The 12,625-nt window shown below is 36.3% G+C and overlaps 1 protein-coding gene across 4 annotated transcripts in view; it reads right to left on the bottom strand.

The window, feature by feature from the left end:
- Positions 1-224: 224 nt before the first annotated feature.
- The window catches only part of DIRAS2 (DIRAS family GTPase 2), a 33,556-nt gene continuing 21,155 nt past the window's right edge, over positions 225-12,625 (bottom strand). For 2 of the 4 annotated variants that reach the window (XM_032676209.1, XM_032676206.1), the window contains exon 2: positions 225-4,335. In XM_032676209.1, coding sequence (XP_032532100.1) covers positions 3,695-4,294 — 600 coding nt within the window. In that variant the 5' untranslated portion in view covers positions 4,295-4,335 and the 3' untranslated portion in view covers positions 225-3,694. Of the gene's footprint in view, positions 4,336-10,885; positions 10,988-11,756; positions 11,837-12,625 lie in introns of those variants that run through there. The other 2 variants (XM_032676207.1, XM_032676208.1) reach the window with 2 other exon arrangements.

Raw genomic sequence — 12,625 nt, 5'->3', positions numbered from 1 at the left:
AGGTAGGTATTTGCCACAGTATAATAAAGGAAGAGTAAATACTGGATAAGATAATACTGGTCCAATTCACTCAGGACTGATTTGTATAGCTGAAGGCTCTGGGACTCTGCCTAGCATGTAAGAATCTATTTAGATTAAAGAATTGCCTTTACAATTTTTAAAAATATATAATATACTTATGAAACAAATACAATGCAGGCATCAACAAGACTTCTAAACTTATGTTTAGATTTAAAACTTTATTTTGTATGTTGAGAACATCACCACACACAGGGAAACTTGTAGGCACAAATTACTTCATATCCAGTTTTCAAATAAAACAATTGCTAATGAAATTGCAACAACACATTTTCATGATAACTATATACTTAATATTTCACATATACATATAAAAATCATGCATTTTAAAGATTCATTTTTACTAGATCATATTTTCTGGGTACTAAAATTCACTGCAGACCTTACATATTTTAAATATTCTTTATATACTTTTTAAAGAGATTATTATACTGATACCACATTCTCAAATAAAACACAAAATGTAATAAAGCTGTATATTTTCTTTATTTACCTTATATTTTTTCTGTATTAAAAAAAATAATTCTGTAAGTAATAGCAAAACAAATGTTTTCAACCAGCTCACACGTATGCAAGATATGTAAAATCTAATAGTATAAACTAGGATGGCAATGCAAGGGTATAAAATATCTTCTCTTTTGAGTCTGTGGTCCTTGAGTAATATTGCTTCTGTACTGGCCTTGCTTTTATACATGCAAGTCCATGAAATACTTCATGGCTTATAATGTAGCAAGTGAGGAATCAACTGGAAACTAAAGGAAATGGTCCTCAAGCCTAACACTGGCAGCTACTAGTTTTATTTCCATATTTACCATACAATTACTCTTTTCTTGCTATGAGGCACATTCAGAAAAAAGTCCAGGGCCAAATTTCAGCCTGTAATATCTTTGCAGTCAGTACATTTTAAGTAATTTAGATCCCCTATATTGTACTTCTGCAAGATACTTTAGTATGTAAATTATTCCTCCAGTTAAAGAAATAATGTTAAAAGGTATATATAGCCTTTTTTTTTTCTTTTTGAATTTCTATCATTATTCCATGCTGGCTGCTAAGGCATGTGCCATGCATGATGACCTTTGGCACCGGTGTGTTAGCATCTGTGGGTAACCTCTCTAATTTTGATCTTTGTATGCCTCCTTAAGGTTGATCATGCTTTTTTCCCAGCTTCATCCATGGGATCGAATGCTGTGATGTTGAGTATCATCAGCAATTTTTTTTTACACCGTCTATGTATAAACATTTATAAAAGTCTTACCAAACATAGTGCTTTTAAATGCTTTGCATCCCTGATCTGGAAATACTGTTTGATTTATTGACAGAGAGTCGAGAAAGATGCACCTGGCTGTGTAAGCCAAACCAGGCTTCTTTATGTGTTTCAGAAACTATTTAAGAATGTGAAGAGACAGTCTGACAAAACACAGAGTGAGCACTGAACTGGGACAGAGGAGATCTGCTTTTGTTCCTGGATCTACCACTAACCCACTGGGCAACCTATGTGCAGTTGCTTCCTCTCTTCATGCCTCACTTTCACTACCTGAGAAGTTAAGATAATGATGCTGTCCTTTTTGCAAAGTGCTTTGAGATTTATGGAGAAAGAGCGTTGTGTAAGAGCCAGGAATTTGTAGTCAATGAAGAATCTTAGCTTTTCTTCCCATGCTCTTTACAGTTTTCTCTTCTAATGCAATGAAGTAAATACACACAAAAAAAGTCTTTCTGAAATAAGTAGCAGCTTCACATTTGATTCTACTGGTGCCAGAATTTCTTCTGAGTGAATGACAAAAGCTGTGCTCCTTTCTAGACAGTGCTAATAGCAATTCTTCCTCAAAGGAATGTATACCATCACTCTACTTGTGAAATATCTGCACATTTGTTAGAAAGGTAGAAGTTAAGCAAGCAATAACTCTGAGAGAAACAAGGTAGCAATTTTTAATGCAATTACTGCATTTGAGCATCTCCTGGAAAGTATTTATGATGCAACAGGATGCATGCTAGTAATATTAGTACTTGACTTCATTTTCCCATGTTTCTTGATATAAACATTTACTAAAAGTATGCTAGGCTTTTTTATTGGTTCAAAGCAGTTCCTAAGGTGCAAATTGTGACTTCTGCAATTTTAATGTGTCCCTTAAAAACTGTATGTGCTTATTTTATGTTAGATGGCCTTTGTTATCAGTAGGATTCATACTTCAGTCATTCATATTAGTGTTTAAAAAAGCTTTGGAGAGACATCCAGGAAAGCTCACATTTTGTACAATTTTTCCCCTTTCGAAGGTTTTGAGAACAGCAATTTCCCCTGATAGAGTGTTTTAAATATTTTCTTTTTCTATTCTGAACTTTCTATTGCATTGTAACACAGTACTGACTGCAACCCCTAGTATGCCAAATCCTGTAGTGCTTATCCCAGAAAATCTTCTCTGAGAGGCTCCAATGGGCCCTAACTCCAGATATAGGATTTGGTTCTATAAATAGTCACAGTAGTTCAAATAATGAATTTAAATGGCAGATATAAAACTCTTCAGACAATATAAAGGCAGTAGATCTAGTAGTGCAGAAACATAACCCCATTCTGATTGGAATATGGTAATGTAAAGAAGCATCACTCATCTAATCTGATAAATTGAATAAAAACTTTGTATCCTGCATTGACCCCTGTCCAAGGGTACCACCAGTTCACCAGTTCAAAAGACATTTCATTCATTCATTCATTAATCACACCATGTGTTCATTTAACCAGCAGCAGCATTTGAATTGAGTCTTTCCCACAGAGGCTTTTTAGGGGTCTCCCTAGTCAGTCCTCCCTGGGCAAAGCTTTCTGTTTGTATATGTACACCATTTTTATACAATCTGACATTCTCCACAGGCAAATGTCTGTTCTTCTGAAACATATTTGGTCCAGAAACACAGGTCATTCTTGAAGCAGTGAGTCCAGAAAAGTAAATGATCTCCACCTCTCCTGCAGGGACTGTCTTTTCGACAACCTTCAGTCCAAATTCTGCATCCCACCAGAATGAAATATTATTCTGAAGGGTAGAGATAATATCTATTCCTTTTAACTGCTATACCCACACTTCCTTTTACTGTGCAATAGTTCATTTATTTGGCAGATCCAAAACTCTCTTATGTACACTCTCCACCAGTTAGTAGTGAAAATGGCACAGAATTTTTTGTTTACAGCATTCTTAAAGAAAATGATTAATGCCACCCAGAATGTATTTGTATGTTCTAGGTTTCTTCACAACTACTTTTTTTATTTTCTTCTGACATTACACAGTGCTTTCTCTTGTAGTTATATGCAAATGAAAATATTATTAAGTTGACTTTCCAAATCTTTCACATTATGTGTGTGAATGATGAAAATTCTTCTTTTCTGTAAATTACAAAATTAGGTATCCTGGGGCATCTTTCTCTTTCTTCCTGATTTATTTTCATTGAGTGCATGCTTTTTTATTTGTTGATTTTTGTCATAGCAACCACAGTATCTCATTTTTTCAAATTCTGAAGCTTTCTTCCAGAACAGATACTAATAAATAGGATCTTGCATGGTTGTTTGGTGTCTATAGGTATTACATGCGTGTTCTCAGGTAGGACTTCACAGCTGACTTCTGACAATGCAATTTCACATCACCACGCATTTGCCTTTCAGCTTCTCCTTCCTTTTCTGCTGCTTGCTTTTTTTGCCATCAATTTGCAAACTCACAGTCCTGCGTTTCTCCAGGTTGAGCAGCTCTTGGAACAACTCTTTCACATTGTGGTTCGTCTTGGCAGAAGTCTCCATGAAGGCACATTTCCACTTCTTAGCCATGGCTTCTCCTTCGCTGCTCTCCACCTCTCGGTTTTGGTTCTCATCGTTCTTGTTCCCCACCAGCATTATTGGAATGCTTTCTATGTCTCCTTTAATCTGACATATTTGTTCATAGATTGGCTTGAGTTCCTCCAAGGACTGCCGGCTGGTGATGGAGTAAACCAAAATGAAGGCGTGTCCTTTAGAGATAGAAAGACGTTGCATGGCTGGAAATTGATGGCTCCCCGTGGTGTCGGTTATCTGCAAGGTGCATATGCTCTTATCACAGCTGATCACCTGCCGGTAGGTGTCTTCAATGGTGGGGATGTAGCTCTCCCTGAAAGTGCCTTTCACAAACCTCAAAACCAAGGAACTTTTGCCCACTCCACCAGCTCCGAACACAACTACCCTGTAGTCGTTGCTTTGCTCAGGCATGTTTCCCTGTGTGCCACTTGGTCAGCTAGGGGGGAAAAATTCTAGGGAAGAAAACGACAAAAGCAAGAAGACAGATGTTAATACAGGTAACATGTGAAGAGTGCACATTGTCATATCTTTCCCAGTAAGAGAAAAAAAAAGTGACATAATTGATGGCATACCAGTTGTAGTAATTTAAGAAGATTTGCAGGGGGTTACAGAATGATTTTTTTCAGGAGTAAATTTAGGGTTTGCAATCTAGTCTGATAACAAAAGACCTTCTTTATCACTTCATGGCTGATCTTAAATTAATATCATGAGTTTCAGCATTCTTTCTACTGTACTGATATCCGCAGAAGTAAAAAGTTACATCTGGGCATTTCAACAAGGCCAAGACCTGAACAAGTTGTACAGACTGAATTACTCTTCTGTCTCTAAAACAGGTTTTCTTAAATCATACTTGAAACATGTTGGCGTACGGGTGTATACAGTCAATTACTCTGAATATGCTGTATCGTCAGTAGTTGCAGAATTTATCTCCACTACAACTGAACAATTCTTTTTGAGTGACAACAAAGACATACTGGTAGATTATTCATCAGTAGCACAAATAGGCTTTGTTTTCAAATCCATGTGAGCTCTACTTCAATGTGTTTTTCCACTTGCATTTCAGATCAGAGAGTACATTTTGACAAACTCAGATTGCTCACATTCAGTCTGCCTTTTCATTCTAATATTTATCTTGCAATAGAGGACATTTAACATGACACATGCTACACTTATCAGAGAGGTTGTGCAGTCATATTCATAACATTTTTAGTGGCTTGTATTGTAAAGGCTCACAGGTGCATATGTCAAAGGTCAAAAAATTCTGTGATTCCTGAGGTCAATTCCCCTTGACAAAACCCGTCTGTAAACAGTAGGACTACAAATATTGGCATAATTGTTAAATAACAGAAATGGTAAAGTTTTCAGGTGTTTACAAGCCGTAGCTGTTTTAGAATTCATTAACATAAAGTGAAAAGGATTTTGCCCTCCCATTAGCAGCAGCTCACTAGGTACACAGCACATACAAGTCTTTTTCATATTTAGTGAGATTTGAGCAAATAAACACTAAAAAATTGAACCCTAACATTGAAGAGAATCTAGGATATTGTTACTTTTCAGACCAGATTTAGATATATAAGAGGTGCGTGCAGGACAAACTGCAAAACTTGCTGAATCTGTATTTGTTCTTAAGAAAATTAGCTGTTTTAAAAGATAACCTCACCCAGGTGCCTTAATGGCACCGAGTGACTAAATCTGCCTGTTGCAATTTTGCCTGGGTAGCAGTAAATCCAGAACAACCCCAAGGAATTTCTTTCCTTTGAAGGAAAGCCTTCAAGATATTTCTTCAATGCACCAGAAGGAGTAATTGCATTGCTAGGTGGGATCTTACCTGTCTAGCAGTAGGAGAATAGTGATGCCCTAGAGATATGGGCATTAGTGGATCCTCCATGGCCTTATCTCCGTTGCAATCTCACGCCCAAATTTTTGCTTCTGCATTTTGATGCTGTTGCTGGCTTGTGCCACTTTGACTCAAGCTATGGCAACCCATGCTGCACTAATGTCTTCATTTGGTTGTTTGAGCATACCCTGATTTTGTTACCCTTCTTGTCCAGGGCATCCTATGCTGTCCTAATTCTAATGTCTGAGTAAGCTGAAAACATCTGTCTTTACACAATGTGTTGTGTGAAAGAGTTGTACATCCTCATTTGCCATAGGACAGGCAGAATAACCAGTGCAACAGGGCCTGCTGATCCCAAGGCAAAGTGGAGAGCTGTCACACCTCTGCCTACCCAGCCTGGTTTCAGGCAGATGATGCCTAAAAATGGAAGAAAAATTCTCCAAACAATATTGGTATAGATGAGGTAGAGAGCAGTTCTTCAATGAAAGCTTTCAGGTGCATGCAGTACCTCACAGAAGGTAGCTTCACCCCTTCCATCTCTCCTATGCTACAGTCAGTGTCACTCTGAGAGACTTGTTTAAATACAGGAAAGACAGATAAATAGGTGTGTTTTTCCGGAAGCATTAAAGAAAATTCTTTTTCTGAGACCAGAATTCAAGGAACGGAAAGGGAAAGTAGCCTCAGAAAACACACTGGTGTTTGCATCTGCAGAAGAGGGAAAACCCTCTGAGGAATAAAGAATATAGGAGAGCAACTCATGATGCTAAGAAAGAAATAAAAAAAGAAAACCAACACAAATCCACCAAACGACGTAGCTAGAAAAAATTGAGGAGGAACAAGAGGCAGCTAGCAGAATGCTGTTCCACTGAGGATAAAACTGTACCTAAGAGCTGCAAACATGCAAATTCAGAGCAGTCATAGAGTTTATAGTTGTGGATGACTGCACAGAATGAGCTATCATAAGAATTATAGTTTAATAATTTCTTGTGAGTAAAAAGGCAAGAGAGGAAAACCTGGATATTCCACCTTAGAAGCAGCTTAAGTATTGCACATTCGTATAATATGCAGCCTAAGAACTATGGGATGAGGAGAAAAAATGCACTAGGAAAATTTTTACTATGAAAATCAGTGAAATGTGGGGTAGAGAAATAAAATTTTAAAAGCTAGCTGAGTGTACTCCTGCTTTATTATGCTTTATGCTTTGAGCATACTCAGAAATCTCTGAGAAATCTGACACATATGGTAGCCCAAAAGATAGAACAAATTGAAATGTGGCACTTCATGGCACGAAGAATTAAGCATACCAAAACTTCTAAGGGATCCTGAAATGGCATGGTAACAGTCCTCAAAACATAGCAAGTCACTGCAAAAAGAGAGAGTGTATATCTGTAGTGAAAAAAAAAAATAGCATTAATGGGCTTACATTGTAAAAGAGATTCCCATTAGACATTTGGAAAACTTTACAGTGGTAAGAAAAGCAGACCTATTGCTTAGGGAGATTTTGCAGACAGTCTTTAGAAATTACCATAGTATCAAAGGATAATTCCAGCTGGAAGGGACCTGAGGAGGTTTCTGGTCCAGCCTGGTGGTCCCAACAGGGTCAGCCACGAGACCAGGGAAGGTTGTTCTGCCCTGTCCAGGTGTGAAAATCTCCATCATTTATTTCCCACAGCCTCTCTGGGAAACACTGCTGACTTACTGACAGGATGACTTTTTTCCCACTTATACCTGTCCTGCTCAGGAACTGAGAGGATAAAAAAATCCCAAAAAACAATCTCATGCATGGCTTTTTGATCACACCGAGGAGAAAGTATTTCCTATATATGCCTTTTATCATCTGTTGGTATTCTCTGTGTAGATCTGGTCAGAGTCTCCTGCAGTGAAAATCGTTCTGTATGTCTGTGGTGAGTTTGCACACAAGTGTTCATTTGTTAACTCTTTCCATACTGCCCTTTAGTTTGCTGATGTTCTTTGTCTTAAAATATGTTCATGAAAGCACAAAACAGAACAAAATAAAGTATGGTATTGTTCCATCAGCTTTCCATATTCTTGTCGGTATAGGTACAGAAAAATTAACTTCATAGAAATCTGGGTTTTCAGATGTACAGGATCATTTCTGATTCATACTTATGAAAACCTGTCTCATAATCTGCACATAAAAAAATACTTTTTACACATTAAAACTGACTTATTTGTAATAAAGCCTCATTTGCTGCTTTTGCTACTTTCACAACCTGCATCAGTGGAAATTTACTGTCATCCTCTGAAGTGTCAATTTATCAACACTATCCTCATTTGAAAAGGCAAAATACTTTCTATAGCATACATTGATACCCTTCATTTTTTAATTTTCTGATTGCAAAGTTCAGCAAATCACTGAGTCTGCACCTCTGCTGACAGCTCTGTTTTCTGCAGATGCTCTGGTAGCACAAGGCTCGAGTGGTTCAGTTACTGCAGGTGAACTTAATGGGCTATTCACAGGGACAAACCTCTGCCTCCAATTCAAACTCAACTGCAGACCTTTGTGTTGGTCTGCATGCTTTCCCCATTTACTTCTGACATGCCAGGTGAAAGAACTGAAGGGCTGCTCTGACAGAACTCTGGTTCAAGGTCTGAGTCATTTTAATATAAAAATCAGTTATTTTATTATATAGTGGTAACAAAAATATGCATTTAAAATGTTTAAACAAAGTACTTCACATTATAGTTTATGTTCTTTATAGTTCAAACTCTTCATGTTCTTTGGCTGACTAATTACATGTAGGTGTATTAGAATTTACTAAATTGATGTTACTGATCCCGTACTTAGCCACTGGATCTCCAGAGTTATTTTTAATTGTTTTTTTTTCTGTTCTAATTCTTCTATCAATTGTATTTATAACTTGCCTCTTATGTTTGCATTTAAGCTATGGATAACATACACAATAAGAGGCAAAAGGCGTTGGATGGCTGAAAAATATCTTCCAAAAACTAATCTACTTAAATAACTACACTTAGAGTAACATGAGATGAGAATCTCACTGCTCATGAACTCCTTCAGGTTATACTTGAAAACAGGCACAAAAAAAATATCGCTCACTCTCCAGTGTTTCCAGTCTTGGGTTTTGTTGCAAAAGATTTTCATCACGTTTGCATTGTTAGACTACCATATAATCTCACAAAATTGTTATTTTTTTACTAGATGGTATCTTTTAGTATGGCACTCATTTTATAAAACAACGTCATTGCTTTCTGGAGTCAGAGACTTTGATTACATCTCAACTGATTCAGTTTTTGAGGTTTTATTATGTCCTACTGAGATGTCAGTCTCGTGTGATATACAGCAATTTTCAGATGTTGGGTATTAATTTCCTGAAAACTCTTTTTCTTCAGGTAAAACCATCTCATGTCAGTCAGTGGTTTTTGTTATTTTTTTTTGTTTGGTTGTTTGGCTGTTTGTTTTAACTCTAAGGTGACGTCTCTGTTTATATTGCCATTATTATAATGAAAATTCAATAAGGGACAAGCAATGCTTTTAGTTCAAAATCTTGCCTCAATTTAAATTAGCAGTCTTTCCAGGCTATCCAGCGATGGCATCACTATACGAAGATACAAGGTACAAGGTGAAGAATGTACCTATAATTAAGATGGATTTCAACATGGCTATAAGGTTAATGTCCATTTCAGCATATCAAATGTGAAAAATGTCACATTATTTTTATAAAATACAGAAAGAGAGCTCTGCAAGGAGGTTTTGCTTGTTGCACATTATGTATTGAAGCAGGCATTCCTTGGAGATATTTCACTATGTCTGCTAATGAACATGGACTTCAAGAATGGGGACTTTCCTACTTCCAGTGTCTTCAACTTCGAATACAAGATTGACTTTTTCATTCTTTTTCTTTTCTTGGCTTCTTTGGTCTTTTCAAGTCAATGGAAATTTGGACACATTTGAAGACCAAATGTTAACTGTTAAAACGGCTCTTTCTTGCAACATGAGGTTCTAGTCCATATGGAAAGAACTTTTTTATTCTCATGCTGAACAAAATGTTCTTTGAAAGTCTGCTTCTTGATCAGCTAGTGTAAATCATGATTTTTTTCACTGCATAAATGTTGTAGCACTTTTAATTTATCTTGTTCTCGACCATAGCTGGAGAGAAAAGCATTTATAGCTTAATATTTTTTATCATTTGTCAGAAAGAAGGTGACCAGACTGAGTTGAAAAGAAAATGGCATCTTCTGAGGAAAAAACCAAAAACTCATGTGTCATAAATCTGCTGAGTTTACTTGACACACTGTCCTTATATGATATTTACTTGATCATTTCAAAGTAAAAGACAAAAGCAGACATTCTTCTTATTCAGTGTATTTGTAGAAAGCAAAAATTCGAACTACAAACTCAATTTATTTAAACTGAAACAGTTTCCATTTTAGAGCTATGATTTCTACAGTGTTGAAATTGCTCAAATTTGCACAGAAAATTCATAACTTAGAAACTGGGTTGGACTGAGACAGAGTAGAAAGCTAAAACTGCTCTGGGTGACCAAAATGTCAGAAAAGTGTCTGCTTTGGAGGAGTTTGGACTAAATAGTGTTTGCTTTCAAATATCCAAAAAAAAAAAAAAAAGAAAAAAAAAGAAGAAAAATAAAAATTGCTCTTTTTTTCCTTTCTTTTTCTTTTTTTATTTTTTTTAAATATATTTTGACCAAAGTATTTATTGCATTTTGGAACAGTTTTTTCACAACATTATAAATGTGTTTGCTACAGTACAAATATGGTGTAGGTTTCAAGCTAAGTATCAGAAACCAACTTTACAAAGTCTTTCAGAGAGGTTCTCTGAGAGGTTTCCTTCATGCTCCTGGTCCAGCACAGAAGAGAAACAGCAAGAACAGGAGTCTTTAAGAACAATTTGTTGCAAGTGTTTTTCTGTATTTACGGAGGGAGACTATTTGTATGTAAAGGAGGTAGAATACAGCCTGTATATTGGTCTGCAGTCACAGATGCTGTGCTCTGCTTTAGCAAACTGTCACATTGTCATCACGCCAACGCGGAAAATCTCATTCCCAAAACAATAGCTTTTCAAAATAGCTTTTCGTTTGAATCCCTATAAATTCTTACATCAAATGGAACCCCTGCTAAAATGAAAAATCTCAGATGAATAGTTGTCACAGTAAGAAAATCTTTGCTAGTTTCTGAAACTATGTTTTAAACTAAAGTGGCATTGCTTGTTAAAGAAGGTGAAACTGTCACAGAAAAATGAATGATGCAGAAGTAACTGTTGATTCCCTCCTTGGCTGAGGGTTCCTGTGCAGAAAATGCAGAAGGTGTTGGACCTGAACTAACAAAGAGCTTTACAAGTAGAAGTACACTGAAATTTTGTGCTCTGTTGGTATCTAAGAGCTTCCAGAACTAACCCTTGAGTAACAGGTATGTACCAATGAAACATTAACCTAAAACAAGATTCAGTATCTTTGAACACAGTTACCATGCAAAAGAAAAAGCCTTCCTTTCATGCAGTAACAGAAACATTATGCTATATTTATCCAGGATGGACAGTTAGACACATTTACCACACCAAAAAAATCTGTACTTTCATGCAGAAATGGAAATAATATATTAAGTTCATCCAGGATGCTCAGGGGTCCTATTGGCTGTCACTTCCTATTTAGTTGATTGGTTAATCTTAAAATTAAAAATGGACCATTTCATGACAGTTTCTGTCAAAATTCAGGATTTATTTTAGGCATGTTAGATATTTCATTGACTTGGATGGAGCTATTCTTACATTTATTTATCTATTTGAGCATTTTGGTGAACCAGTGTCTTAATCTTTAAAGCGCTTATCATCAAAACTCAGAAGTCTTTGTGTATGTGTAGTTAGGTATTTGTGAATGGACACAGAGAAATAAAAATGTCAAGATAACAGCATTGTATTCAACTCCCTTTGGGACTGATTTTTTTTGTAGTTTTCTTCCCAACTTAAACAAAATACTGTAGTTTTTCCTCAATTTTCAACAGATTTGATTTAACCAAGTAAAGAGAGAAAGATCAACTTACAGTGTTGAATGTTTGCCTTTCAACAGGTAGGTCATAAAGCCACTATGAGCAGCAGGGTTATAAACTGGAATTTTTCATTCCTATAAATGCAGAATCAGAGACTCAGTTTGACCTTTCAGCCCCTCTAGTTTTTTAATAGTAGAATACTGTTTTGGCATTGAGCAGTGACTTTACATGTCATAGCGAACTTCTGCTTCTCCAGATGTAGACTAGCCAAAATAAGTTCTGCATCTTATGGAAAAAGGTATGGGTTTAAAGTTTTCCTGGATGAAAAAACTTAGACAAGTACAAAGCACCGAAAAAAATGCAAATCAAGAAAGAACATTCTCCAAATAATCATTTTACTCTGGAGGGTTTGGATGATTCCATGTATTGTGAGATTCATAACCATTCAGAGATAAAAATGCCAACATAAGCAACCAGCTATTTCCACATGAAAATGTGTATTTACGCAGAATAGTATACTCATGGAAAACTAATATGGAAGAAAAAGTTCATTCAGCAAAAGAAACTGTATGAAGACTGGTGGCCCTTGTTCCTCTCACTGTAGCCCTCAATTCTGATGCTCTTACACAGCCCAAATAATATCCCACGCAAAACAATGTAGCTTAAACTGGGAACATTTTTGCAACTCCTTTGTTGTGCAATAAGTTGTGATTAGGATAATGCAGTGGATTTCAGGACCCAAAATGTCCCTGAAAAGTAATTAAATAATGCAGTACCATTGCTGATATGCTTCCAGACACTAGTAAGAAGACTGTTCTTCCACTCGATACTTCAAAAAGCTATGAAAATCGAAAGTTAAAGTATAACTTTGGGGTATTATATGACAATAGCAATTTTCTAATAGGAGACTCTAAATGTTCGTA

This window comes from Chiroxiphia lanceolata, chromosome Z, assembly GCF_009829145.1.
Source record: "Chiroxiphia lanceolata isolate bChiLan1 chromosome Z, bChiLan1.pri, whole genome shotgun sequence".
NCBI lineage: Eukaryota > Metazoa > Chordata > Aves > Passeriformes > Pipridae > Chiroxiphia > Chiroxiphia lanceolata.
The sequence above is the reverse complement of the archived record's forward strand: the minus strand, read 5'-3'. Positions and strand labels throughout refer to the sequence as shown.